At 57.8% G+C, this 27,318-nt stretch overlaps 10 protein-coding genes across 10 annotated transcripts; 6 read left to right on the plus strand and 4 right to left on the minus strand.

Moving 5' to 3' along the window:
• Positions 1 to 886: 886 nt before the first annotated feature.
• On the plus strand, positions 887 to 4,097 carry HRG_09342 (chitin synthase I; the record flags this gene model as incomplete). The annotated part of the gene is made up of 4 exons (XM_044867813.1): positions 887 to 905; positions 1,245 to 1,429; positions 1,509 to 3,313; positions 3,377 to 4,097. The coding sequence occupies 4 exons, from the start codon at positions 887 to 889 to the stop codon at positions 4,095 to 4,097; spliced, it is 2,730 nt and encodes a 909-aa protein (XP_044717073.1).
• Positions 4,098 to 5,322: 1,225 nt separating this feature from the next.
• On the minus strand, positions 5,323 to 5,778 carry HRG_09343 (snoaL-like domain-containing protein; the record flags this gene model as incomplete). The annotated part of the gene is made up of 1 exon (XM_044867814.1): positions 5,323 to 5,778. The coding sequence occupies one exon, from the start codon at positions 5,776 to 5,778 to the stop codon at positions 5,323 to 5,325; it is 456 nt and encodes a 151-aa protein (XP_044717074.1).
• A 940-nt stretch (positions 5,779 to 6,718) lies between these two features.
• Positions 6,719 to 7,690, plus strand: HRG_09344 (short chain dehydrogenase domain-containing protein; the record flags this gene model as incomplete). Its single annotated transcript, XM_044867815.1, has 4 exons — positions 6,719 to 6,994; positions 7,078 to 7,226; positions 7,291 to 7,447; positions 7,505 to 7,690. 4 exons carry the CDS (start codon positions 6,719 to 6,721, stop codon positions 7,688 to 7,690), a joined length of 768 nt encoding a protein of 255 aa, XP_044717075.1.
• A 1,539-nt stretch (positions 7,691 to 9,229) lies between these two features.
• Positions 9,230 to 9,466, plus strand: HRG_09345 (uncharacterized protein; the record flags this gene model as incomplete). The annotated part of the gene is made up of 1 exon (XM_044867816.1): positions 9,230 to 9,466. The coding sequence occupies one exon, from the start codon at positions 9,230 to 9,232 to the stop codon at positions 9,464 to 9,466; it is 237 nt and encodes a 78-aa protein (XP_044717076.1).
• A 260-nt stretch (positions 9,467 to 9,726) lies between these two features.
• HRG_09346 (MULE transposase domain-containing protein) lies at positions 9,727 to 13,927 on the plus strand (the record flags this gene model as incomplete). The annotated part of the gene is made up of 7 exons (XM_044867817.1): positions 9,727 to 9,957; positions 10,128 to 10,744; positions 11,344 to 11,450; positions 11,775 to 12,235; positions 12,484 to 12,857; positions 12,968 to 12,983; positions 13,253 to 13,927. 7 exons carry the CDS (start codon positions 9,727 to 9,729, stop codon positions 13,925 to 13,927), a joined length of 2,481 nt encoding a protein of 826 aa, XP_044717077.1.
• Positions 13,928 to 14,154: 227 nt separating this feature from the next.
• Positions 14,155 to 15,259, plus strand: HRG_09347 (uncharacterized protein; the record flags this gene model as incomplete). Its single annotated transcript, XM_044867818.1, has 2 exons — positions 14,155 to 14,188; positions 14,247 to 15,259. The coding sequence occupies 2 exons, from the start codon at positions 14,155 to 14,157 to the stop codon at positions 15,257 to 15,259; spliced, it is 1,047 nt and encodes a 348-aa protein (XP_044717078.1).
• A 410-nt stretch (positions 15,260 to 15,669) lies between these two features.
• Positions 15,670 to 16,365, minus strand: HRG_09348 (uncharacterized protein; the record flags this gene model as incomplete). The annotated part of the gene is made up of 1 exon (XM_044867819.1): positions 15,670 to 16,365. The coding sequence occupies one exon, from the start codon at positions 16,363 to 16,365 to the stop codon at positions 15,670 to 15,672; it is 696 nt and encodes a 231-aa protein (XP_044717079.1).
• A 670-nt stretch (positions 16,366 to 17,035) lies between these two features.
• On the minus strand, positions 17,036 to 17,728 carry HRG_09349 (h-type lectin domain-containing protein; the record flags this gene model as incomplete). The annotated part of the gene is made up of 1 exon (XM_044867820.1): positions 17,036 to 17,728. The coding sequence occupies one exon, from the start codon at positions 17,726 to 17,728 to the stop codon at positions 17,036 to 17,038; it is 693 nt and encodes a 230-aa protein (XP_044717080.1).
• Positions 17,729 to 18,493: 765 nt separating this feature from the next.
• Positions 18,494 to 19,542, plus strand: HRG_09350 (glycosyl transferase family 8 domain-containing protein; the record flags this gene model as incomplete). Its single annotated transcript, XM_044867821.1, has 2 exons — positions 18,494 to 18,557; positions 18,620 to 19,542. 2 exons carry the CDS (start codon positions 18,494 to 18,496, stop codon positions 19,540 to 19,542), a joined length of 987 nt encoding a protein of 328 aa, XP_044717081.1.
• Positions 19,543 to 19,996: 454 nt separating this feature from the next.
• Positions 19,997 to 26,773, minus strand: HRG_09351 (autophagy-related protein; the record flags this gene model as incomplete). The annotated part of the gene is made up of 6 exons (XM_044867822.1): positions 19,997 to 20,011; positions 20,079 to 20,446; positions 20,489 to 23,934; positions 23,998 to 25,936; positions 25,982 to 26,564; positions 26,636 to 26,773. 6 exons carry the CDS (start codon positions 26,771 to 26,773, stop codon positions 19,997 to 19,999), a joined length of 6,489 nt encoding a protein of 2,162 aa, XP_044717082.1.
• Between the last annotated feature and the right edge of the window lie 545 nt (positions 26,774 to 27,318).

Genomic DNA, 27,318 nt, shown 5'->3' on the forward strand with positions numbered 1-27,318 from the left:
ATGTACGTAAGTACCTACAGTACAGTAGCACAAAAGAGCACAGCCTCGCAGTATCATTGTCTGCTGGGAACCACGCTCGGCGATATCGCGGACGACTGTCGAATTCCTCCGAGGCGGCTGTGTTCCTTCTGCCGATTGACACCCTCTCTGCGACTCGGTACCCTCTGTAGGGACCCTAACCTATTTTCCCTACCTAGGTACCTGCCGCCTACCTAGGTACCTAGTGCCCTGCCAAGTGCATGTACCACCCACCAGTCTCGCGCGACGTCATCAGCCCAGGCCGTGGGGACACTCACTGCCCGAGCAACCGCTAATGGCCTCGTAAGCAGTTGGCGCAGGCCCCTGAAACGCGTGCGCTCGCCGGGAATCCCTGGAAATCTCATGCACAAGCCAACCCCCATCGCCAACCCATCGCCAACCCCCATCTCCCCGCCAGCCTGCCAGAGGCACCCGATCAAAACTCTCCACCCCTGCCGGAGTCAATATTTTGAAACCGACCACTGCTCAAAAGGGCGTCGACAAATCCTCATTCGAAACCGCCGTCAGTTCCACCGTCGTTTCGCTGTCCCCGCTCGCCCTCTTCCTTTCCCTCTCGCGCCCTTTCTCCCTCGCCCTCCCTCGCCCACCTCTCGCCCTCTCTCTCGGAGAAACCAGACCTCGACGCGACCTTGGACTCGCCGCTCTCGATCCAAGCCCAGCCGCCTCCCTCTGCTCTCTCTTCGCCGTACCGAGCGAGACCCGGCCGAGCGCCGCCAGCACGTGGCGACGCATATTTCAAAGAACCTTCGCGCCTCGGCAGTAACCCGCCTCGTCGCGCGACCGGCCACCCAGCTCCCGCCTCCTCTCTCGAGGCCCAGTTAGCGGCTTCAGCATCGCTGCGCCCACCATGTCATACAATCGCCTAGGCAAGTCGCTCGCATCTCCTACTTCTTGTCCCGCCGCCCTCCCTCCCTCCGCTTGGGCCCCTCCCTCTCCGCCCTTCCCCTGATTCATCCCCTTCGGCCCATCCCTCCCTTTGTCGGCCTTTGCCCAAGCCGCTTGCACATCGACTTTACACACTCGCGCTCCAGTTTTTCCATCTTGACCTTTGTTGTCTGCCACTGGGCTGGATCCCGTCTTTTTCGTCTGTCCAAGCAGCCCTGTCACTCGGCACTCGCTCGCTGCTCTTCGTCCCCTAGCTTTCACACAAGCATCGTCTCTCCTTTTCGTCTGCTAACGTCGCCAAACCAATCACGTCTTTGCAGACGACGACTACTACCACGATCCCATGGATCCTCACCCGGGCGGTCGATTCCGGACTCCGTCTCCGAATCGGCCACTCAACCAGGGTTACCAACTCGAGGAGAGCCCTTTCAGTCAGCAACAGCGCCTCACTCCTGGTCCGCAGCGATATGCCACGCCCAGCGACCACCTAAATCTCAATGCCGCGGTAGGTCTATCCAGCGAAGCACGGCGCTGCGGCCCCATCTCGCGCCTTGCCTCGACGCCTCGACTGACTATCTCGATAGCACTCCATTGATAACCTCTCGCATGCCGGCGGCCATTCTCACCACCAGAATCCGTCGTACGGCGACTCGGTCGTGAGCGCCGAGATGCTTCACGACGAGTATGGCGGCAGGCACCCCTCGTACCCCCAACCAGACGAGTATCAAGCCGGCTACGGTGATACCCCAACGCACGGCTACGACCTCGATGACCGCCGCCCGATGCTTGACCACCACAGCTCCTCGGGATATGGTGACCCATACCGCGACCAAGCACAGCAGCAGCAGCAAAACGGAGGAGCCTTGAGGCGCTGGAAGACGGTGAAGCAAGTGCTTCTATACCGCGGAAACCTGGTCCTCGACTGTCCCGTACCCCCTGTCCTCCTGCAGCAGAACCCCCACGGCGAGCGCGATGAGTTTACCCACATGCGATATACGGCGGCGACGTGCGATCCGTCTGACTTTTACAACGAAAACTTTACTCTCCGCCAGAAGCTCTTCAGCAAGCCCCGCCACACGGAGCTCTTCATCGTCATCACCATGTACAACGAGGACGACATTCTGTTTGCGCGCACGCTCATGGGCGTCTTTAAGAACATCGAGTACATGTGCAAGCGCCCCAACAGCAAGACGTGGGGCGCCGAGGCGTGGAAGAAGATTGTCGTCTGCGTTGTCAGCGACGGCCGCTCCAAGATCAACCCTCGGACCAAGGCCCTGCTGTCCGGCATGGGCGTATACCAGGAGGGCATCGCCAAGCAGCAAGTCAACAACAAGGATGTGACGGCGCACGTGTACGAATACACGACGCAGACTCACCTGCAGCTTAAGAACGACGTAGTCTCCCTCGTCCACCGCCGTCAGCCCGTGCAGATGCTCTTCTGCCTCAAGGAAAAGAACCAGAAAAAGATCAACTCGCACCGCTGGTTCTTCCAGGCCTTTGGCCGCGTACTCGACCCCAACATCTGCGTCCTCCTCGATGCCGGCACGCGGCCTGGCGGCAACTCCATCTACCACCTGTGGAAGGCCTTCGACCTCCAGCCCATGTGTGGCGGCGCCTGCGGCGAAATCAAGGCCATGTTGGGCACCGGCGGCAAGAACCTGCTCAACCCCCTCGTCGCGACGCAAAACTTTGAGTACAAGATGAGCAACATCCTCGACAAGCCCCTCGAGTCAGCCTTTGGCTTCATCTCCGTCTTGCCCGGCGCCTTCTCCGCCTACCGATACGTCGCCCTGCAAAACGACAAGAACGGCAAGGGGCCCCTGGAAAAGTACTTTCTGGGCGAGACGCTTCACGGCGGTAGCAGCGCCGGCCTGTTCGAGTCCAATATGTACCTCGCCGAAGACCGCATCCTCTGTTTCGAGCTCGTCACCAAACGCAACTGCCACTGGATCCTGCAGTACGTCAAGTCGGCCAACGGCGAGACGGACGTGCCGGACACCGTCACCGAGCTGGTCCTCCAGCGCCGCCGCTGGCTCAACGGCTCCTTCTTCGCCGCCATCTACGCCATTGCCCACTTCCACGACTTCTTCCGCTCCGACCACTCCTTGCTGCGCAAGCTCGCCTTTTTCATCGAGTTTGTATTCCAGACGGTCAACATGATATTCGCCTGGTTTGCCATTGGCAATTTCTTCCTGGTTTTCAAGATTCTGACGACGAGCCTGGGGTCCAACGACCTCCTCGGTAGAGTCGGGGAGATTCTGAGCGTCGTCTTCACCTGGCTCTATGGTGTCTTTCTCATCACCTGCTTCGTCCTCTCGATGGGCAACCGGCCGGCGGGCTCGGGCAAGCTGTACTCGGCCATGGTCTGGTTCTGGGCAATTATCATGATGTAAGCCGGTTTCCTCTCCGAGTATGCGTGAGGTATTTCTTCCGTGCTGACCACTCGACTTAGTTATCTCATGTTTGCGGCAATCTTCATCGCTGTCAAGGCCATTATTGCCGACGTTAACGACGCCGACGGCTTCAACATCAACCAGCTTTTTACAAACCAAGTCTTCTACACGCTCATAGTCTCCGTCATGTCGACATTTGGGATTTGGCTCATTGCGTCCATCGTCATGTTCGACCCGTGGCACATGATCACGTCGTTCATCCAGTACATGCTCCTGACGCCCACGTACATCAACGTCCTCAACGTCTACGCTTTCTGCAACACGCATGACGTTTCTTGGGGCACAAAGGGTGACGACAAGGTGGAGAAGCTGCCATCGGTCAACACAACCGACGGCCAGGGCAAAACGGACCTCCCAGACGAGGGAGACCTCAACGCCCAATACCAGCGCGAGGTTGCCCTGTTCAGCACCAAGTTCAAGGCTGTCAAGACACCGCCCACGATGGCGCTGCTGCAGGAGAAGCAGATGGACTACTACCGCGGTGTGCGTACCGGCGTCGTCCTTATCTGGATGATTACCAACTTTGCCCTGGCTGCGCTTGTCCTGAGCTCGGCCGGCCTCGAGAAGATTACGCCTGGCACTGCGTCTCGGGAAGACGACCAGAAGGCGCGGTCCAACATTTACATGGCGATTGTGCTGTGGAGCGTGGCGGTGCTGAGCAGCTTCAAGTTTCTGGGCGCCATGTGGTTCCTCATCATGCGCATGTTCCGAGGCGTCTAGCTGTTTGGGCAATATCGGAGGTTTACGATGATGATTGTGCCGATGACATGTTGCTTTCACCTTTCATATTCCGCCGGCGTCCGTTGGCCGTGTGCATTTTCCCTTTATGTGTGCAACCCGACCTTGTCGGACAATACCCGCTTTTTTCTTTCTTCTCTCCTCGGCGAGGCGGACAGTGGGAGAGGGCCTGGATTCTGCGCGCATATAGTCTCGCCTGGTGGCGGCTGGTGGACGGGGCGCTTGGCGTTTGGAGCGGCGCGCCTTAGGACCATGATGAATGATTTTCTGCAATCTTTCTTTCCTGTGTGACTGTTTAATGAGCATATCGTCTTGAGTTGCCGTTAGTGATGCCAGCCCGTGCGAGGCAGACTTGCTGTATAGAAGAAGGCAGACGGAGAATCAAAGTGAGAAAAGCCAGATCTTATAGCCGACGAATGGCCATCTAGTTTTGTAGTGATGGGGCGAAATGGAGGGGGGGAGTCTGTGCGGTTCTGGGGTTCGCCTCTCCTTGTTGAAGTTGGCGCCACGTGCCAAGTCCCCAGTCCTCATGCTCCTCTGTTTTCCCCCGGAGGAGATACGCCAGGCATTGGAGACAAGTGCATCCGGCCAGCCTAGACCGGCTGCTCTTTACTTTGGGCGCGCAAAATATGGAATACTTGGCATCTGTCTCTATTCTTAGGCGTCTTTTAGACCTGTGCGTCGATGGGTTTCACCGGACAAGAGGCTCTCGACTTGTGGTGTCAGCTCGAATATGCTCATCCGCCAAGAACGGGTCCATGTCAACGCTTCACTCGTTCTGAAGCCCGTGCCCTGCCGAGGAAGCCTTCTGAGGTTTGGAAAGATGGGAATTACATGTCCCTGCAGCACTGGACATTCGGACGAGGGCGAGGCGACCGGTGGTCCGGGCACCGGACGCGAAGATGGGCGGCGTCTCAGCCTGGGATTGAAGTTGTTTTGCTGGGGGGTGCACTGCTCGCCTGGGGTGGAGCGGCGAGAACAAGGTCTTTTCTGCCTCGTGTCCCGTTTCATCGCTGGCGGGTATGGGATTCGGGAAATCTGACGATGAAGCTTGTTTCCCGCCCACTCTGGGCCCAATCTCTTGCTCGCTGTGCGAACGCCGTAGACTGTCGAAGCATGTGCTCACTGTACGCTGCCTCGATGATCTCGTTTTATCCATAGTCCGAGCAAGCGTTTCATGTCAGAGAAGCGCGCGGGAGCATCAGTTTCACTCGACCGGCTCGCGCAGCACCTCCTCGGCCAGCATAGTGTCACAGTAGCTCCGGACCTCAACCATCCTGCCGTCCTGGTTCCAGCGCGTCAGCCAGATGTACTCGTTGTCGTAAGGCTTGCCCGAGGCCTTGCGGATGGCGTGCCCGCGCGTCTCGATGCAGGCCCACCAGGCGCCGTCCGGGCCGGGCTGGGCGTCGACGACGACGCGCGTCACGTCGAAGCGGATGGGCGCGCGCAGGCGGGGGCCCAGGCGGTTGAAGGTGGCGTCCATGTGCGCCTGCAGCGAATGGCGCGTGCCGGCCAGCGAGTGCGCGCTGCCGGCCATGTGCCACGTCACGTCGGGGACGAGGGCGTCGGTGAAGAAGCGCGCGCGGGCGGCGGCGTCGTCGGTCTCGGCGAGGGGCGCAAAGGCCGCGAGGATGTGCTCCTTGGTGAGGACGAAGCCGGGCATTTTGGGCGGTGGTTGATGGCTGGGGGCAGTCGGCCGTGGAGAGATGGGTGCGGTGTTTTTGCATTTACGTGGACTTGCGTCGCACAAAGTACTTGAGGCGTCTATTACGTCGCGCTTGGCTTGTCGCCCTGGCCAATCGCGTGACTGAACAACCATGCCGCCAAGCGCTTATTGACATGTAACCATCACCAAAGCCGTTCTGCACTCAGCCGGGACATGCCACATGTCCGGCCGCATGTATCTCCATCGGAGCCGGAGTTAGCAGTCCGAGTTATGCGCGAGATTGACGGTGTGGGATAGGCCTCTTTACAAGACTTGATGGTGCGAGACGGGGCACCGCCTTTGGCTGCCTTGAAGAAACAGCGAGGCATTTGGTAACAGAGCACGTGCGCCGTAATTACGACTAGCCCGGGCACACAATAGGGCCATTTCTAGCGAGGGATACTGGTTGGATAATTAACGTAGAATACATCTACGGAGTGTACGGTGTCGTGACTAATTACTTCTAGTCAATACCTCCTAAACTAGTAAACTCCGCCCAAGTCCGTCTAAACCCGTTAACCGTCAAGGCCTCAACAACAGCCCACTATGACGGAAACAGCAGCTCAGGTTCACCGCGGTATGGCATCATAACCGTTCTGAATTGCCCCGTCGAGAAAGAATTACAAACCACCTCCAGCGAGCGACGTGTCCCAATTTTCGGGGAGCCAGCCGGCGAAGTAATGATTTGCAGATTAGAAATACGAACTCAAATCCGTAGCGCGGGCCACGAGGGCTCTGTCATGCGCCGTCACGACATGATTTGACGTGCTCAATATGTATATAAAGATGATACTCGGCGTCGTACACGGACTGTGTTTTATTCCAGCAGACAGTTATCCAGCATCTTTGGCCGAACAGACAATTTCCCTGCACACGCAATTCGCAAAACCACATCATCATGTCGTACATTGCCATCACGGGCGGCGGGCGCGGCATTGGACTCGAGCTGGCGCGGCAGCTGGAACAATTGCCCACGTCGCGCGTCGCCAAAGTGATTGTGACGACCAGAGGGGCCCCGTCCGCGGAGCTGGCAAAGCTCATCGCCAACTCGGCGGGACGCATTGTCAACATCGGCTGCGAAGTTACCAACGAAGCGAGTGTGCAAAAGGCTGCGGCCGAAATCGAGGCTCAGCTTGATGGCAAAGGATTGGACATTCTCATCAACAATGTCGGGGTAGGTGCTTCTTGCAAAGCTCGAGGCCAAGAAGCGTTCGAGCCCGTCGATCATGGCCGCTGGCTAACGCTGTTGAAACTCAGGCGATGCCGTACGGCGCAGAGGGGGTTCGTGCCATGGACGGGGAAACATTGCTGCAGACGTTTGACGTCAACGTAATAAGCGCGCATCGCGTCACTGCGGCGCTTATTCCAGCCTTGCAGAAGAGCAAGGAGAAGAAAATCATCATGGTGTAAGCAGCAGCAGCCTCGGCACCGTGGACAATGGATGGGCCTTCTGACCTGGAGAAACTCTAGCTCGTCACCCCTCGGGTCCGTTGGCCAGGCAAACCGATTCACCTGGCTGCCGACCCCGGAATACAAGATAACAAAGGCCGCAATGAACATGCTGTCCGTCCAGTACGCCATAGCCTACGAGAAGGAGGGATTCACAGTGCTGGCCATTTCTCCGGGAGTAAGTCGTCGGAGCACCCCCTGCGTCAGCGTGCGCGACTAACGTGCTGCAACCTAGTGGCTCAAGACCGACATGGGGTCTGAAAGGGCGGATCTAGATGTGGAACAGGGTGTGAATGCCGTCAAGGACTTAGTTCTTGCAGCGGATGCAAAGATGAATGGCAAATTCTACAATATTCGTGTGCCGGGCTGGGAACACGCCGAAGGCTCTAACCAGTACGACGGGGGTGAAATTCCTTGGTAGTAGAAAGTTATAGGCAAAGGAACTCGGGCTTCCGGCTAGCCTGGTACAATCAACAACAATGGAGTCAAAATACATGACCCTCGGTTCTTCGCTGCAAAGCGCGTATAAGCGTGCATTTACTTGACCACCGGGGGTGGTGAGTCTCCTCGGTGCACCTTTGGGTAGACTTGCCGGTAGTTGATCGACATGAGTGTTGCAGAATCTAACTGATCTTAATTAATTCTAGGACAAGTCTTGTGCCCCTCCTTCATGCCGTGCGACACGCCTTGTCCCGGTCAATTCATGAGCTCGCGCCAGTGAACACGGGTCGTCCAACACGTCAAGTTCCCCCTTGTCATTGGGAGTGCTCATGAAACTTCCAAGGCCCGTGCGAAATGATCGAGGAACGTCTCCCCGTGGCCGCATAATGAAGTCTCATAAAACGACCAGATTCCTGTATGTTCGTAGCCGTTTTCGGCTGCAAAGAGCAAAATCGCATAAAACATAGGCCCCGCCAACGCCGTTGTTAATAAACATGGACATGTTAAATACCCGTCCGTAGAGGGCGAAACTTGACAGGCCCTGCCGTGGCATGTTAGGATGAACCATGACTCCTCTGTTGGCTTGTAAATTGATTGGTTCATGTATTCATAATCTCATCCGTTGTATAGTGTTCGAGAACCACTCCAAGTTGATACGTGTCGCCGCCAAGCAGCCGAGGACACTGAGTCGGACCCCAGCTGTATCCAGCATCTGGTTTGAGATGCCTTGAACACCCCAGTACAGAGGGCGTTCGGAACCCAGCTGTGAGAAAAATCCCTCGCCAAGAACATGGCGTACGATTCGCTTTCGTATAGTCCTAAGCCATAAAGCGCCAACCAATAATAGCATCGTGTACGAGTCCTGGAACCAGAGACTCGCTAGCTCTCCTTGAGTGCGCTCAATGTCTGGTTAACGCTGCCAGCTTTGCTAACCAGATAGCAAGCTGGACCATCTTGATATGCTTGGACGCCTGTAGCCTCTCTCTGCCTAGCTAGCCAAGGACTCTGGGTTTAGCACAATACCCTTCTTGCCACGGAACATACTTGCATACCATATGAATATTAAGCATGCTGTTATATACATAGGAGCTGTCAAACTGGTAAAGTACCGCTACACCGGGCAAAATAGGGGCACCCCCATTCGGGGCATAATTGGCGCCTAGTATAAGTCTTCTCTTGTCCTGGCAGTATCCATGCCTTGAAAATTCATAACTCTGAGACTCGTTGCCTAGGGCCATGTTCATTCCAAGATCAATGCCAGCCTGCAGGGCTGCATATCGTGGGATACCGGCTCTTTGTTTCATTTCGTTTAATCATCGCCGGCAGCCGTTAGATCTGTATTTTTAAGCCGTCGCCGCTCCCATCCTTTTAGATAGATTCCATACCAAAACAGTCACCTTCTCGTTTACTTCCACAGCTACTCGATTTTTTCGAAGCCATCCCAACTTAGCTTCATTCTGTCCGGCATCATCCAAGCCAATCCACTCTCTAGACTCGACTGAATTGCCATTCTTCCACCATGAAGTACTCGGTCCTCCTCGCCGCCGTCGCGGCTCTTCCGCTAGCCGTCAAGGCCTTGCCGACTCCGTCCGAGGTTCCCACCGCCACCGCCTCGGCCCTGCAGCCAGTGGACACGCCGGCGAACATGGAACAGGCTGCGCAGGAGGTGGCTCCTTGCCCTGAGGAAGCCGGTGTTCCTCAGGACGCGGCCGAGAATATGGCCGAGAAGACGGCCCATGATGTCCAAGGCGACTAGATCAAAACCGCCGGGGAAATCGCCAATACCATCGGCGACATGGGCCAGGAAGTTGCCAGGGCTACGGGAACGGATGACACAACCGAGAACTGTGCGGGATGGCTCCGGACAGACAGGTTCGGACAGACATATTGCAGGGATTATCGCGCTAAGCATGGGTTAAAAGCCATCGCGCCTTGACTACAACCTGAACGGGAATAATCGTTCATCGCCCCTTGCTAGGGTGCGCGTCGCAATAAGAATCGCGTTGTTCAGGTTCAATGGAGATCCAGCATCTCGTCCGACGCGAACGCGAACGCGATGGAGATCCAGTACCGCGACAGCCTCCCGATGATGTCCGCTCCGGCTTCAACAAAGCTGTAGAAGCCCTACCGCAAGAGCATCTCCGCGCTCCTGTTACCGGTGACGAAGTGAACAGCCCCGAGGAAGCCCTTCACTGGTTCCAAAACTATGCATTCACCCAGGGTTTCGCTCTGGTCACTGCCAGCAAGGTACGCGACCGCCTGCGAGTGAATTGTATCCATCACGGTAGAGGTACCCGAAATACTCGAAAGCTGCCGGACATCGTCACAGAGGGAGGGGACCGAAAGAAGGAGCTTACGTACACCAAGGCCAAGGAGTGTCCTTATAGTCTTTATGTCTCCTACAAAACTATCCGGAGCGGCCGCGGAGGATAGAAGAGCGAAAAGGCTGGGTGGTCGGTTTCACTTACGCGTACCATACGCATCCGCCACTTCAAAATCCCTTCCACTACGCCTGCCATAGATCCCGTATCCCAGAGCGGGCTGCGGCAGTCGATCTGGCCCTCGCGCATCGGACTGCCGGCCTGTCAGCAACTGAATCAACCCGGATTCTCGACCAACACGGCTTAGGCAACTGTCTTTCTGCAAAGGAGTTCTACAACCTGAGCCGGTCTGAAGGGAGACGCAGCAGTCAAGAAGCGCTTGACGTCTTGCTCACTTGTTTGGAGTTCGAGGACTTCCGTGTTCGTTGCTTCTTCAAATACCTTCTTGACGACCAAGGACGACAGACAGCGCGAGTACTCGAGCATCTGTTCTTCTGTTCTTCCGAGCAGATCCGCCTGGGTAGAAGATTCGTCAGCGGATTCCTCATGCAAACCGATGCGACGTTCAACACCAATTGCCTCCACCTGCCTTTATCTGTCATAGTGGGAATCACAAACACAGGCAAGACATTTCCTCTGGCTTTCGCCTTTATAACATCTGAATCAGCTGAAGCCTTCGAATTTGTGAATGCTCAATTGGCAGAACTGGTCTGGTACGATTGCCCACCACCTCAAGTCGTTCTCGGGGATCAAACCAGGGCTCGCTGCCGCGATGGCGGCGTCCCAAGCGAGCTGATCCTCAGGATGAAGATGGGCAAATATTGCAGCTTTGTGAATGGCATGCCGCAGAGAACTTCAAGAAGCGATTGTTAGACTCGGGCAAATATACGAAGGAACGAAGGAAGAGCTACTTCGGTTCGTTTGGGATTAAATACAAGCTCCCGATGAGGCGCGACTTGAAGAACGGCGAGGCGAGCTGCTCGCAGAAATTCGGAGCCGGAACGCCTTTATCTCAAGAATAATTGGCAACCGAAAGAGCGCCAATTTGTCCGAGCACACACACGACAGTACCCGAACCTCGGATGTAACAGCACGCAGAGGAACGAAAGCTACCATGTCGTGGTCAAACAGTCTCTCAACAGGCAGCTTCCCTGCAGGCATCCTGTCAAAACTGGCCGAAAGCTTGAAGAAATTAACTCAAAAATCACTGAAGACGAGGATCGGAGCAGGGCTGACGTCCCAAGGCTGTTGGACCGAGCTGCTTTCCGCCTTCTTATCGGGAAGGTTCCACACTATGTTCTGAGCAAGCTAGCTCCGGAGTGGGAGGCAGCAAAGCTCTAAGATGGAGGCAAAACACTGAGCTCGAGAAGGAGCGTAAGGTATTGGGCCTTCTCAACGAACCTGGATGTCCCTTCGCGTGTGAGTTCCCACTCAGATACGGCCTGCCCTGTCGACACTGGCTGTACGAGGCTGTTGTCAGGTCCTGGCCTGTCCCACTCAATGTCCTTCATCCACGCTGGTTACTCGACGGACCTGCGGTGGTACGCAGCTGGACCATGTCTTATGCAAAGCAGCCAGCTCGAGGTCACAAAAATCCAGGGAATCGTTACCAAGAATCCAAGATGGCGGTAGGAACATGGTTCTTCAATCGGGATTGGAGGTCGTTCAAGTACAGGGAGCCTCGGCGGACAGCAGGCAGAGGAGTTCTCGAGACTCTTTGCTTACAGAATGACCGTCTAATAGCAGATTTCCAGGCGCAGGTACAGTCAAGAGCCCTCCTGCCTCCGGAATTGCCGGAAGCACTGCATTCGCCTGGCTTGAAGAGGTTCAAATCGCACGGTAGCACGAAAAGGCGATCCATGACCGGCCGTGAGGCCGCAGAGCATACTGCCGCTCGAGCGGACCGAGCCACTTCGGATTTGCTGAAGGGAGTTGATCAGCTTCCTGACCATTCCTCGACCCCGTCCTCTCCCTTGGCAACTTCGCCACAGCTTCTTCGGGAAACGAGACGTAGTCGAACACGGAGCACGAAGGATATAGAGAAGGCGACGACTGCTACTGGGAAGTCTCCAGATAGAGCGGGAAAGGCCCGAAAGGGTGAGGAACCCGATATGCCTAAGCCGCGGTGCAAGAAGCGGAAGGCTTCCAAGGAGGATGAAACGCAGTTGGAACTGCAGCAGCGGCCTACCCAGGATTGTATACTAGTGGATTTCCCTTCAGACTGAAAAATGGCACTTGTGCCCGTTCAGGTTGTAGTCAAGGCGCGATGGCTTTTAACCCATGCTTAGCGCGATAATCCCTGCAATATGTCTGTCCGAACCTGTCTGTCCGGAGCCATCCCGAGAACTGTGACTTGCTAAGGGGAGAGGATCTTCCTATGCAGCCGTCTAGACTGGAAGGGGAACCAGGTAGTCAGTCCAATCTGCAGACTGGCGGTCATACTAGAGACCAGGACAACCCGAGTTTCCGCACATCGACTCTGAGCGCCGGTGAAGAGTTGGCCAAAATGGATGGACATGGGCACGAATTAAAAGAGGAACCAGGCAGGCAGGCCGATCTGCAGCCTAAAATCGAGGACTCCGTTGATGGCTCGGATGAAACACTTCCCCCAAGAAAGAAACTAGGCAGTCATACCGGAGACCACAGCAGCCAGGATTACTGGACAAACCAGCTGAGCGTTGATAACGCCGCGGCGGGAAGGGATGGGCAGGGGCACGACGGATTAACAAAGGGACTAGATCGTCCACTCGATCCGTCGACCAATCCTACTGATTGGACAGCGGGATCGAATACACATGTGCCTATGCCAGTCAGACAGCATTACACGTTATAGAGGACCCAAGCAGCCTGAATTGCACGCCAAACGATAATTAGGGGCGGCCTAGATTGTGCGCCGCCCTCTAGAGTTAGAAAAATTGCTGCTGGGGAAAATACAGTGGCGGCGGCGGCTTAGTTAGCGCGTCGCGCCACCACGCGTGCATAGATACAGTAAACCTGGGCTATAACGAATAGGGTATGTTACGATTATCGGGCTATAACGATAAGATAGGCGACAAATATATATAATTGGCTGGCAGAGGGCTTATCTCTCGATAATAACGATATCGTCCCGAATCTAGCTAATAGAGCTACATAGTATTAAAGCAAAGATAGACGGACTTGCTGATTGCTGACATATCGGCGGATGTATCTAGTTAAAGAGGCATCTAGCTTATTAGTAGCGCTGCCGCGCCGTCACGTTATCTCGACTCCTCGAGGCCCCTGGACCACGTGCGTCGCGGCAAGCGTCGCTGAGGGAGAAACAGGCTTCAAACGCCCATCATGTCAAAATCGGCCGTTTCCTCGCCGGCGCTCGAGCCTCGCCGCCCGTGCCACAGCTAGAGTGTCTCGTCGAGCCGGCAAAGCAGCAGCCAGCAGCCGCCGTCCCGGAATGCAACCCGACCATCCGTCCTCCACATGAAGACGGCGTTTCGGCCTTCCCACCATCCCCGGCCTCGCCATGGCGCCATATCGGCATCCTTGGGCCTATCGTGCACATCGCCCAAGGCACTGGGGGAGGTGTGCTCGTCCCTCCCGCCTCGGATGCGTTACAATCTCCGCCACGCGTCGACAGCATCGCCGCGGCCTTGTTTCTGCTTCACTGCCTCCTCGAGCGCGAACGTCCCGACACGATGCAACATTCAACGTCGCCGCCAGGATTCCCGTTTCGGCCCCCGGGCTCCGTGCCGTGTCTTGCCTTGCTGCTCTCGCTGCTGGGCCTATCGATCCTCGTCGATGAGGACCATTGTTTCTGGAGATGCGCCGACCAGTTTGGCCCTGCGTTGCAGCATGATGCCGCCCCCGGATCTGCGACGGAAGCAGAAGGCCAGGGAAGCCTGCCGGGGTCCAGGGTATAAAGCTATCCGCGATCCCAGGCCATCCTCTCGTCTACATCCAGCCTGTGCCATCAGTCTGTTGTCTCTTATTCCGGGGCATCCAGTTTCAATTCCTTATCTCTTCTCTTCCTTCCTACCACCCGTGACCAGGCGTCACGCGACGTTGAGCCTTTAATATCAATTATATCATTTAACCACCTCTTTTTCACCTCTTCCGTCCATTCCCCTCACACAAACTCAAAATCATCATGGTTCGCCTCTCATTCATCTCTCTCCTGACCGGTAAGTGAAGCGCAAGCAACTCGGCTTCATGCACGCACTCGCTGACCCGAGACGCCAGTGGCCTTGGCCGCCAATGCCCAACTCAGGACGGGCCGGACAAGTCGGAGAAATGTCCACGGCGGCGCTCAGCTAAGCAACCGAGGAGTCGCCGACGTGCCCTCCCCAAACGCTGCTGGGGACGCCCTGGGTGCCGGCGTGGCCCCCAAGGGAGTCGATGTCGATAATGAGGTTGCTGGCGCTCATGAGAACCATCGGCGCGCCAAGAAGGGCAAGAAGGGCAAGAAGGGCAAGAAGGCGAAGAAGGCTGCCGCCGGTGCCGACGCTGCCGACGCTGCCGCCGACAAGGGCGCTGCATCCGCTGGCGGAACAGCCAACCAGGCTGGTGGCCGAGCCAACGCTGCCGCCGGCCAAGGTAGCCAGACCACCGCCGCCCTCCTGGCCAGCCAAACCACCGGTGTCGGACAGGGCGCTGGCGCCGCTCAAGGCCTCGGCGCGGGCCAGCAAGCCGCCGGTGCCGCCAACCAGGCTGCTGGTAATCAAGCTGCCGGTGTTGGCGTTGGTAACCAAGCTGCCAGTGCCGGTGTCGGTGTCGGTGCTGGTGCCCAGGGTGCCGGAAATCAGGCAGCTGGCGCCGGAAACCAAGCTGCAAGTAACCAAGCTGCCAGTGTTGGCACCGGTAACCAAGCTGCTAGTGTTGGCACCGGTAACCAAGCTGCTAGTGTTATTGCCGGTAACCAAGCTGCCGGTAGTCAAGCTTCCAGTATTAACGCCGGCAACCAAGCTGCCGGTAACCAGGCTACCGGAAATCCATTTGCCGGTAGTCAATCTGCCGGAAATCAAGCTGCCAGTATCAGCGCCGGCAACCAAGCTACTGGTGCCGGCGTCGGTGCCGGTAACCAAGCTGCCGACCAAGCTGCCGGAGATCAAGTTTCTGGTAACCAAATTGCCGGTAGTGAATCTGCCGGAAATCAAGCTGCCAATGTCGGCGCCGGTGCCAGAGGTGCCGGAAACCAGGCAACTGGCAATCAAGCTGCCGGTGCCGCCGATGACGACGACGACGACGAAAACTAAGCCGGATGCAATTTCCGAACAGGAGACCGCTGCTGTCTTCCTACTGCAGCAACGGGTGTCCGACGGCTGGGCCAGGCGCTCGCTCGAGAGACAGACAGGAGACGCAGTGGCGCACCGTGGCAAGCAGCGTCGATGAAATCTTCGTGGAGGTATATATTTAACACGTCGGCCCGAGTGTCCGACGATAATAGTATATAGGTAGTCAGGTCAAACCCGAATGGGCACACCTATGAACTTGGGGCTACTGAATACAAAGAGTCGACATCATCCGGGCTCGTTTTGGTATTCACCAAGTGACCTCTGAATTGTAGGCTGGCAAACGGCTGTACCCGAGGCCGCGTCGATTAAACCACCGGTTTCCGAGGTTGCACATTTCCCAGCGCCAACACGCCTCTCCGGTGCAGAGACCATCAAAACCCGGTCGCCGTCCACTTGATGACGGCGTCGTAGGGCCCCCCGCTTTCATGCGGGGGGATATTCCAGGGCCAGATGTCGAAGCGGAATCCGGTCGAGTCCACGTCCTCGCCGCGAACATTGAGTGCCAACGTGGGCGTCTTGAGCGGCTCGACGGAGGAAATGGTTGCCTTGACGACCGGAGGCGCCTGAAACGTTTTGGCAAACTCGACGCGGCGAGCTGTCTTGACCGCGAGCAGATTGGCCATGGTCAGCCTCCCGGTCTCGACGACGAACTTCCTGGCCGCCGCCGTGTCGGGCGGCAGCATCGACGCGAGGTAGTCGAGCTTCATCTCCAGGCCCGCGACCCGGCCGTCGAGGCGAAGAGAAGCAGCAAGGTCATCCTGGCCGCCGCTGCTGGCCGCGTCCTCGGGCTCGAGCGACGAGACATCGACGCGCAGCCGAGGGAAGAAGCCCCAGGATGAGTTCCGCTCCAGCTGGAGGCGGTTGTCGAGGATGCCCATCTTGCGCGCCGACGCTGCGGTCTCGGCGAGGATAAAGGCCGTTCCGAAGCCGTCCTTGGCGTCGAGGAAGCCGTCTTGGTTGACGGGCACCGTGGCCTCGTCCTGAAGCGTCAAGGCGTATTTGCCCTGCCGGATCAAGTCGATGTGTTTCGGGGCAATCGTCTGGCCCACGCGGTAGGACTTGGACATGGTGGTGAGTGACGAGATGGGTGGTCGTTGCTGGAAAGTTTCAAAGAAGGGGGGAGGACGAGTTTGCTCGCTGGGCTGTTGTTGTGTGGTGAAAGAGGGATGAAAATAACAACGGGGAGCGTTTTTTTTTTCCTGCGTTGAAATACTCGTTCAGACACAGTCGTTTCTCGCCGTAAAGCTGCGTTTCGGGTTGGTTACCCACGGCAACAGCCAGCTCATGTGAAAACTGCTTGTGCCATTTCACACCTGCGTTTCCCCTCTCTGCCCCAGGTGTCCAGTTGAAAAACTGGCCGGTGTTATGCGATTCGGAAGAAAGAGACGGCAACTACCAAGCAGTGAAACACCCGACACTTCCACGTGGACTTTACTCGCGCCTGCACACAACTCACAAAAGGCTTAGGCAAGGATGATGAAAGGGCTCTATTCGTCTCGAGCCGGTAGGCCCACTATCGCAAAGCTGCCTCCAACAGCTGATCGGAGAATCCAAGTCTCCATACCAAAGCCCGAAAACTGGCGCGGTTGCTTCTCAACCGCCAAAGTCATGACCGAATCCAACAAGAGTGACTCACAGGTCCCCTATCCATAGAGAACCTCAGGGGAGGAATCAGAAAGAGAAAAGCCTGGGTAGGATTTCCTTTGCGTCTGCCCCAAAGCACCAACGCCCCCCTCTCTAGCCGCTGGCCGGTTCAACCTCCATGGCCTCCCAGCCGACGACGCACCGGACATAAATCGCGGGTGGCTGGGTAGTCACCGAGATGGTGAAGCACTGCCGGTCAATTTGGGAGGCGCCAATGGTGATTCCAAGGTTATGGTCTTCTGGGATGTTTCGTGAGAGGAGCGCCAGCTTCACGCCGGGGGGCGTCTGGAAGTTCTTGCCGAAGTAGACGCGCCGCTTAGCGACCTCGCCAGGGTTGATGGAGAACCTCCACGCTCCCTTCACACTCTCCTTCCCGAGGCGGGGTTGCTCCCACAAGTCGGGCACCAGGTCGTCATGGTCAATTTCTCCGTCTCCCACCATTTTGGTGCACGAGTCGTCTAGGAACCACTTTTTGAAGAGGGTGGATGGTGTTTCAACAGTCTTCTTTTTGCCTCCTCCGTTCACTTCGACGTGTAGCTCAAGATAGAGCTCGTTGGTGTTTGGGTATTCAACCACGAGGCATTCGTCGAGGATGGCGAGCCTGCCAAAGCCAGCGTACCTGGCCAGGACGAAGCCTGTTTCGAAGTTCCACTTGAAGGCAAAATCGGACTCGTCATTGATGGTGTAGGAAAGAGCTGCAATGCTTTTCACTCGGTATTTTCTCTCCTTGATCAAGTCGATGTGTTCGGGAGAAATCTTGTCGCCGACGCGGTACACTGGCCCCATTTTGCTGAGTTGACTGAGGTTTGGTTGCGGGGAAATCTGAAGGTTCTTGCCGAGAGAAATGGAGGAAGGCTTGCGGTGCTGTGCTGGACTGTCTTGAGAGGGAAAAGGAGAAGGAGAGACGAGGCACGCTTCTCGGGTTATATACAGCCTCTCGGCTACGGGAGACTCCTGCGTCAAGCGAGCCTCCGCAAGTGATTCAAAATTCACCACAGTGCCCCTCTGATGTCCCACCCCCGTGCACGGCTGTCGAAGTCCAATCCGAAAGGCCCTGGCGAGATCTGGAGCCGTCCTGGCTTCGTGCTGCTGAACGAGACTTGCCAGTGGCCCAGGGCCAGCCAAGTCACACAAGGCGTCGACAACCATGACAAAGAAGGCCGACGGCTCCGTGCATCAACAGCGGCCGAGCGAGCATGCGGCGCCCGCAAAGTCAAGCCATATTGACTGCCTCGTTGTTGCTGCCGCCGCGCCCGTGCAGGGGTTTGTTGAACTTGTTGTCTGTTCAGGACCGAATCGGTTGATTGCCTCTTTGGGCGGCTTGGCAGGGGGGGGGGCAGGTGGGAGGAGCCGCCAGTGGGTCCGACCTGAAGATCTGCGGACCACTCAAAATCGACAGCGGTCCAGCCAATCAGGGCACAAAGAAAGAACAGGGCCTGCACGCCTTGTCTTTGTCATCGATTAACTCCTGCATCACCCAATCCTCGCTTATTCCCGCTGAAGGAAGCGGGCCAAGAGAACAACGACACCCACGACATCCACAACCCGGCCATGGCGGACACCACCAGCACGAGCAGCAGCAGCACCTCTGCTCGCGTCGTCGACTCAGACCGCGGTATGCACCCCCCGGGCACGCCGTCCGCTGTTCCGCTAACAACGCGACCGCTCAAACAAAAGTCTGGACAACGCTCATCACGAACCTCGACTACCTCCCCGGCCTCCTCACCCTCGCCCACTCCCTCGTCCGCGTCCGCTCCGCCTACCCGCTCGTCGCCCTCTACACCGACTCGCTGCCCGCCGCGGGCCTCGCCGCCCTGAAGGCCCGCCACATCCCCGCCCGCCGCATCCCCTACCTGCTGCCCGCCGCCTCAAAGGACTACTCCAACGACCCGCGCTTCTACGACTGCTGGAGCAAGCTCGCTCCCTTTTCCCTCACAGAGTATGCCCGCGTCGTCCAGCTCGACTCGGACATGCTGGTCCTGCGCAACATGGACGAGCTCATGGCCCTGCCCCTCGACGACCCCGCTCTGAGCGAGACGGGCGATGCCTCGACTAGTCGGCGCGTCTTTGCCGCCGGGCACGCCTGCGTCTGCAACCCGCTCAAGAAGCCGCATTATCCCGCAGATTGGGTCCCCGAAAACTGCGCCTTCACCTCGCAGCACGCCCGCCCCGACGACGCTCACGCCGTCGCCCCGGACCCGGCCGTTGCGCCCCTCGGCTTCATGAACGGCGGCCTGCAGATCGTCAACCCTTCCGCCGTCCTCTACCGCCAGATCCTCGCCCACATGGAGGCTGACGCTGCCAACATGGACTTTGCCGATCAGTCCCTTCTCTCCGACCTCTACCGCGGCCGCTGGGTGCCCCTGCCCTACGTCTACAACGCCCTCAAGACTCTGCGCTGGCCCGGCGTCCATGACGCAATCTGGCGCGACGAGCACGTCAAAAACCTGCACTACATCCTGAGCCCCAAGCCCTGGGACGAGCTCGACGACCAGGGCCAGTGGACCGGCACCGACCCTACGCACCAATGGTGGGTAGACATGAACCGCGACAGGAAAAAAGCAGAGCGGGACCGAGGCATTCCCGACGATGGCTTCTAGCCGCAGCCAGCATCCTGGGCTCAACCTCGTTCCATCTGCTTTCCAATCTCGTTGTGATGTGACGAGCAAGGAGATCCTGCTCGGTTCCTACTGTATACCAAACTTTTCTACATGCATGCTGTGTGCCCATCAGTCTTCCAACTCTCTCGCCTTCTCCGCCGGTTTCACTCCACCAGTTGAAACAAAACTCCGCGTCTGCCAGTCTGCTTCATTAGCCAACTCCGCGCCGTACACGAAACCAATGGGAATGGGTGAAACCAAAGAGAGGGAATGCGGGAGCCAAGGCAGCCTGAAATAGAGCGGTATTTGCAGGCCACGAAAACGCCAGAAAAGAATTCAAGTCGGCGGGCAAATATGAACAACAGTCAATGCCGGCCCCAGGAGAAGCGATCCGATACGTCGGTAGAGTGCGTGCCGAAATCTGGCCATTCGTACAACCCGCGACTTGGTTCCGTCAATGCTTGTATTTCTGTCTCTCAGTTAGCAGTGTCCCATACATCGCACACACGGGCCTTGGTTGGGGGAGCAGTCCTTACCTCGCCGATCCGGCGCCGGTTTTGCGGGTCCATTGTGTTGGTCGCCCCGAGCAGCGTCTGCCCAATCGCCTTGGTCACTCCCACGGCCGGCCGGAAGATGATGGTGGGCGCGCGCCTCAGCACCGCCCGCGCCGCACCACCAGCCGACTGGCTCTCCATGACCTCGCCCGGGACGGCGATGATGGCGTCGCGGGCCAGGTTCACGTCGCGGGTCAGCGACCGATACCCGCCCCGGATTCCCTGCAGCACTCCCGTGGGCTGGTCGGCGTACAGGGAGATCTGCTTCTTGTCTTCGTCGTCGAGCCCTCCCAGATCCGCGTCGTCGTAGTCCTCGTCGTCCTCGTCCGCTTCCCGGCCGCCCTCCGTCGCTTGGCGCAACGGGCGCTGGGGCTGCTGCTGGAGCCGCTGGCCTCTTTCCGCGAGCAGCATCTCCTCAGCCCCCTGGAGGGCGTACTGCGTGCCCACGGCAAGCTTGGCGCCCAGTTTGACGAGCTCGGTGCCGGTCGTGCGCGCAAAGGCGGCGGCGCCCTTGGAAATGCTGCGGACAACGCGGCCGTCCTTTCGGTATTCTTTGAGCGGAATCTCCACCAGGTCCCTAAAACCGCTGCCAATGTTGACCAGGGACCGCACGGGCGCCAGGCCGGCCACGACGCCTGGCAGTTGGTTTCTCCGAACATCCGGAGTCCAGATGTCGTTGAGAGTCTTGCCGAGGCGGTCGAAACCCGAGACGCCGTAGACGATGACGTGGCGCAGTACCATGCGCGCCTCCTCCAACACAATGAAATTCATAAACTCGGTTGTGTGGCCCGACCGCAGGCCGGCGTAGTCGACGCGCTTGGGCTTGAAGTCGAGTTTGACAGGAATATCGAGGACCTCGGCGCGCTGGAGGAAAGGAATGTCGCTGGCGGACGTCGAAGCGGGCGCCAACGGTGGCTGGCCCGCGCCTTGTTCGTCCTTGAACTCGAAGAAGCGGGTTATAAAGTCGAGGGCGTCTTGGTCGACGTGCAGTCTGAGGGGCAGCACCTTGGCGCGCATGACAATCTCCGAGGCCGCCAGATCGGGTATTGGCCTCACGTTGAGGAGCTCGAGGTGGACCATGCTGGTACCCATCTCGCGCTCTCCCTGGTCCTGATCGTACGTGGCAAACTTCTTCCACGTCGAGGTCGGCACGTGGTCGAAGATGTCGAGGGTCTGGACCCTAACGTCAATGCTGCTCAGTGTCTCCTGGCCGCCCCGGCTTGTGACCCCTGCGGCTGTCGCCTCGGGGGGTGGATACGCGACCACGTCCGCGCTGACTCCTTGCAGCTCAAAGGTGATTTTGTGGTGCTTGCTGCGGTGGAGGCGGAGGCGGCGGCCGCGACGATGGCGCCCCTGCATGGACTGCAGGTAGGCCGTCTTGGTTGCCGTGGTCGTGGTCGTGGCCACCGATTCCGTTTCTGTCGTGTCGTCCTCGTCGTTGAGTCCTTTGTTTATAGCCCGGGTAAGTTCCCGCGGATCACGGTTCAGTGGGACGCCAATGTAGATGGAGTTGAATAGGAAATCGCCAATGGTCTCCTCATCTTCATCCTGCTCCTCGTAGGTCTCTAACCCGCTGCCGCCACCGATCTTCGACGACTGCTGCTTGTTTTTCTGCTGTTGACGTTCTGTCGCCTTGACCTCGACGTCCTCGACCGCCTTGGTAATGACATCGCGAGTGCGTGCCCAGTCGTAGCCGTCAAACAAATTCCAGATGACGTGGACATCCTTGACTGACACCCGGAGCGGGCTGGACTTGAATAGGGCGTCGGGCGCCCTGTCGTACGTGTTTTTGACCGAGTTCCATAGCTTTGCTGTCTGGCTTTCACTGGCGCCTTCATCGCGGCCGTAAAAGTCTTCGTGGATGACTAGGTCGTCGCCACTATCGTTGACAGACGACTCATTCTGGGACGGATGATCAAATCCCGTGAGAAGAACGCCCTCGGCTGTGTCCTGCATCGTCGTCTCATCAATCGACATCCCATGCGCCGTCGCGTCAAAGAGTTCCTCGCCGCCGAGCTGCGAGTCATACACGTCTGACCCGCCGTGCGGTAATAGGCGGCTGCCGCTCCCGTAGTCTGCGTCCGACAGGCTGCCGGCCAACTCCTGAGCCCCGGCAAAGTCGTGATCGAAATCATAGTCTCCCTCGGGCTTGCCAAAAGCCTCGGCTGAGATGGAGGCCAACAGATCCTGCACGGGCACCACCTTTGTCCGGTACTTGTCATCCCTGCTCGGCGGCGTGGGCGGCTTCAGGGCGTTGAATAGTGCGATGAGTGTCTGAGTCGAGTCGGCGCACGTCTCCAGGACCAATAGGTCGTCTCGAAGCTCGACCTCGACCTGCTTGCCGTTGTCCAACGGCCCATCGTCGCCGCGGGTTGGCTTCACCGTGGCTGCAATTCTAGCAGATGATATGTAGCAAATGTCCACGAAGCCCCTTGCGCACATGTCCGCAATTTGCGGGGACGCTGCAGACGCCGAATGCCGTCGTCGTTTTGCCCTGGAGGCCGCGCCTGTGCTTGTCGACACCACCTCCGTCTCAGCGAAATTGTCCGTTAACAGCAAGGAGGCTTTGTTGATATGTACTGCCGCAGTCGTGATACCGTTCGATGACGGTAGGTCCGCCTGGACACGTGCGTCTGTCAGCGCCAGGACTAGCTTAGATGACAGGTTGAGAGGGTTGAGCCCGAGGAGACAGTCGCGCAGCCCGACATCAAGAGCAGTGGGCTTCTCTTTTTCCTGCCTCAGCTGCTCGCTTGCCGTCTCGGTTATTTGCACGTTTGTTCTGAGGAGGGGGAGACGGGCGCGCTCTGCTAGGCTAGCGACAGAGGCTGCGAGACTGGCTTCAAACTCCTGCGGGGTGGCAGAGTCGTTGTCGAGTCCGAGGGCGTCCATTATCGTCGGTACCCGGTACTCGATTCTCAGTTCCCGAAGCTTCACTTTGATTATCGGTTCCATCTCGTCACCGATAATCCTGGCCATGATAACAGGACCTCTCTCTTCGGGCGATGACAATGGCTGGCCTTGAAGGACAGGATCGGAACAGATGAGGTCCTCGTCACCGTTGCGTCGGATCGACACTCCACGGACTGCGACGGCGACGAGCGACGGGACGGTGATGTGGGCAACCTCAAATTCATTCAACTGGCTCTCCAAGAGGCCGATCTTGTCCCCAACATTGACGCTTACATCTAGTTTTTGAAGCCTGGTCAGGGTTAAAATGCCGGGTCGGTCATCCTCCGGGAGGTACTTGGCAGCCACAGTGGTCGACAGTTTCGCAATCTCCTCAACCAAGTTGGGCAAGGCCGGCAGCAGCTGTGCCGGGCTCCCAACACGGACGTTGACCGTTTCGACGGTGACTCTGAGCACCGAGCCTTTTCGCCTCTGTCGCAGGAGGGTCTCGACCATAATCTCGCCGCCGCCGTCGTCGTCAAACTTGACTTTCGAGGGGATGATAAGCTCGAGAAGCTTCTCCAGGTCTCTGTCTTCGGGGACTGGCGAAAGCTCGAGGCGCAGGCCGCCAACTTCTGTCGTTAGAGGGGGGGTTTGGTAGTGATGGTGGTGACGGTAGTCGTTGTTTTTATCACCTGTTGGCGTGTAAGGGGTTTTCAGATACGGCCCCATAAAGCGAATGCGGCCACATGCCACTCCGATGCCTTGGTCCCTCCCGACGACTTTGATTGCATTCGTCTCGGCAGCTACACTGCATTCTCTGCCGGCGAGCTCGACCAGGGCGCCACCAACTCGCACGTTAATCTTGTTCTTCATAACCGCCGACCGACTGTCCTCTACACTGTGTTGGATACGGCGGTATGTGGAGGGAGCTTCAAAGTGAACGACAGGTCTTGATTTCCGCGACGTCGGGGGCGTTGGGGGCGGCGGCAGCGATGACGGTGGATCAGCAGACTTGAGGACTGGCGAGGAGGACCTGCTGATGCCAGAAGTTGCAGAGGAAACGCTCATGTTGAGGAAGCTGCTGAGTCCGCCAAACCAGCCGATTGTCTCGTCCAAGCGTTGCAGGTCGAGCTGCACGACGAGCGGAAGAGTTTCCACGTCGGTCTTACTCAGCCCGTCCGAGTGAATCATCTTGATGCCGACATCGTGCCCGTCACTGAGGAACACGTCTCTCACCGACGTTGTCATCGGCCTGCTATCGAAAGAAATCATGTCACTGTCGGCGTAGCCAAAGCGGAATCGCTCAAGGTCAATCTTGGTAACCACGGCATCTTGACTTGCTGGGTCGCTTCCCTTGTCGCCAGAGGCAGACGGCGTCTCAACTCGTGTCGAAGACGTCGAAACCGCAAGGTTCTGTAAGGTGGCGTTCAGGAGAACATCATCGTGGTCGCGGATGAATGGCGATGGATTCAGATGTCGTCCAGGTATGTCAGCGACTCCGTTTAGTTGACTCAGAAAGTTGAAAGACATCTCTTGGGCCATGAATCTGAATTCGGGAACCCTCTTGACCTCGTTCTTTGCTTGTCGCCGCCGCGGCTTTCCCACACTAGCGGGCTCTTCGTACTTGACAGCTTTGAGTAACTTATCAAAGGCCATGGCGATTAAAATTCCTAGTGAAGTGTCAAAGTAAACATGCAGCGGCGAAAGCACCACTTCCACGGCGTCATCATAGACCGCCGAAGGGCTTTTCGACGAGGCCGCCGTCCCAAGTGGTTCAGAGTAGGTAGACGCGGTCGATGACGGAGGCTGTTGGGCGGTGCCTGGCTGCGGTGGCACTCCAGTTTGAACTTGGATGTGCCGATGATGCGATGGGACGTAGATGGATACGTTTTCAAGGTGCATTATCTCTTTGACAACTCGCGACGGTCCTCGCGGCGTCGGTGTGTCGTCCTGCTCAACCAGTCGCCCCTCGGCCTCCGTCTCTGGCGGTCGCGCACCAGGCTCCGAGTGGCCCGAATCGGACGCCAAACCACTCAAGGGTATGACAGAGCTTGCGTTCTGTGACGCCGGAAGGGCCGTCTCTGCTTCCTCTGCTCTCTCGTGTGTGCGACGCTGGGATTCGCGGGGGCTTTCTGACTCTTCGCCCCAAGCTCCCGGCATTATTGATCGGGGGCTGCGCGACGCAGCCGCTGGGGTTGCGAGGTCTACGACTGCTTTCCCCCGGTCGTTCTCCTGCGACAGCGCAAGGCGCGAGACACTGGCCGATGCCCCAGGTTCTGCAGTGGAAAAAGCACTTAGGTACATGCTCTCGGCTTCCTCATGGGTATATAAGTGTGACTCGGTGAGATCTTCCATTGAGCGACTGTGCCCTGGCAAGGGAACGCTAAGTTCACTGTCATCGTCACTGCCGTCTGGACCTCCTGCTTCAACTAGTCGTAAAGGCAGTCGTCCGTGATCGAATTCCAAAGCCGATGCGTCGTTTAATTGTTCCGGTTCCTGCTGCTGCTCATGTGCCAACGTCGAAATTGACGACTCCCTAGACGACGTGCTGGGTTCCTGGAGCAACGTCGAGGCTCGCGGCGTCGGGGGACTCTCGTCATCAAACTCGTACGGGATTCCCAGGGCCTCTTCGCTATCGCCGAGGGGATGTTCCTCCAAGTCCGGAGATTTGTGGCGGACCGAAAGACGTTCACGAAAACTTTCTTGCAGAGAGGCCATGGGCTGCTCGCGGAAGCTTCCCTGCGACAGCAGCGACGTGGACTGCCGAGACGGGGGGGTTCGCGTCATGACGGGAGAGGAAGAGGCGGTGGAGGGTGATGGCATAGACGGCGAGCGGCTCAGCGCGGAGAAGACGTTGGCCTCGGAGATTAGACATGCGCGAACGTTGGCTAGCGAAATGTGTCGCTTCCCTTCTTTCGGTACGATGGCCGGCACCGACGAGTCTTTTCCCTCTGTGTCGCCCTCGTGCGTGGTTTTATCGGTGGTTTTGGCCATGCCGACGGCCGTGGTGACACCCTCGACTTCGATACTTTCGAGGGCAATCTGGAACGACACCGGTTCGAGCGCCGAGGGCGAGCTTGTATCGGCGGCTGGAACTTCCATGTCGAGCTGAAACCTGACGCACCTGATCTTAATCTGCGTACGGTCCACGATGCCCTGTAAGAAGTCGGCCAAGAAATCGGGCAGTGACAGCGCTTGACCGGTGCCGAAAGCGTTGGGCTCATCTTCGCTGCCGCAGTCGTCGTCGCTAACGGAGACGGAGGCGCCGAGATCCTGCGTCTCGGCCACGAGGGCCTCCTCCAACCGTTTCCGCTCCGACGAAGGCTGCATCTCAAGAAATGACTGGGCCAGATCTACAGTGTTGGGCACCACGTCGGCGGGAGGGGCGGCCGACAGGGGCGTCTCGTTGCCCGGATTATCGCGCTCGGCTCCGTCGACTTTGAGTCTGACCTCAACTCCCTCGACCTCGACTGTTATCGGGCTGGTGTAGAAGTCCATCGGCACTGTGACTCTGAGAAGCAGGACCTTGGCCCGCGAAAGTTGGATGGCGGCGGGGAGTTGAAGCAGTTTCTCGAGTTTCTAGCAAGAGTTGCGTCAGATAGGTCTTCAGGGGGGTGGTAGCTTATGCAGGCAAGAAAGCGTCGAGGTACCTTTAACTTGATTCCAACATCCCTAAACTCGAAGACGGTGTTGCGGCCGAGGGCGAAATCGAGGTTGTCCATATCGAGGGCGTCGGCATCGAGCAGCTCCAGGCGCGAGAGAGCATATCGCAGCAGCCTCTTGGGCATGCTGGAGCTCCGGAACGACTGAAAAAAAGACGCCATGATGTTGAAATGGCAGTGAAAAGTATGTCTTGTCGGGCTGCAGAGACGGACGGGAGCCTACAAGCCGACGGGGGCCTCGATGAGCTGCACTGCGGGCGCGCTGACTCTAGACCCGCGGCCAGACGAGGGGCCCAAGGTCATGGTGGTTAGGCGATATTGCGAGCCATGGGCGGCGTTTGCAAGGCGGCTACGGAGGAGGCAGATAGAGGGTAGGAAAGGAAAAAAGGAGAAGAAAGGTGACGGTCCGCTGCCAACTCTATTCCTTTGTTGGGGAGTATCGTCTCGGAGGAAGGGGTCGGTTGTTGTCGGTGGGTGCGAGCGAGATGCGCGAGCGAGATGCGCGAGCGAAGGCTGCGGCGGGCGCTGTTGCTGCGGCAATCAGTTGTCGTCGGTGTGTGTTGGTCGGAGCATGTGCGAGGTCCAAAGGTTGGACAGGTGAGAAGGATGAATGATGAAGACAGAGAGCGGTTCAAGATCGTGGGGCACAGGTTCACGGAATCACGAGGCGG

Source organism: Hirsutella rhossiliensis (assembly GCF_020360975.1).
Source record: "Hirsutella rhossiliensis strain HR02 chromosome Unknown scaffold00012, whole genome shotgun sequence".
NCBI lineage: Eukaryota > Fungi > Ascomycota > Sordariomycetes > Hypocreales > Ophiocordycipitaceae > Hirsutella > Hirsutella rhossiliensis.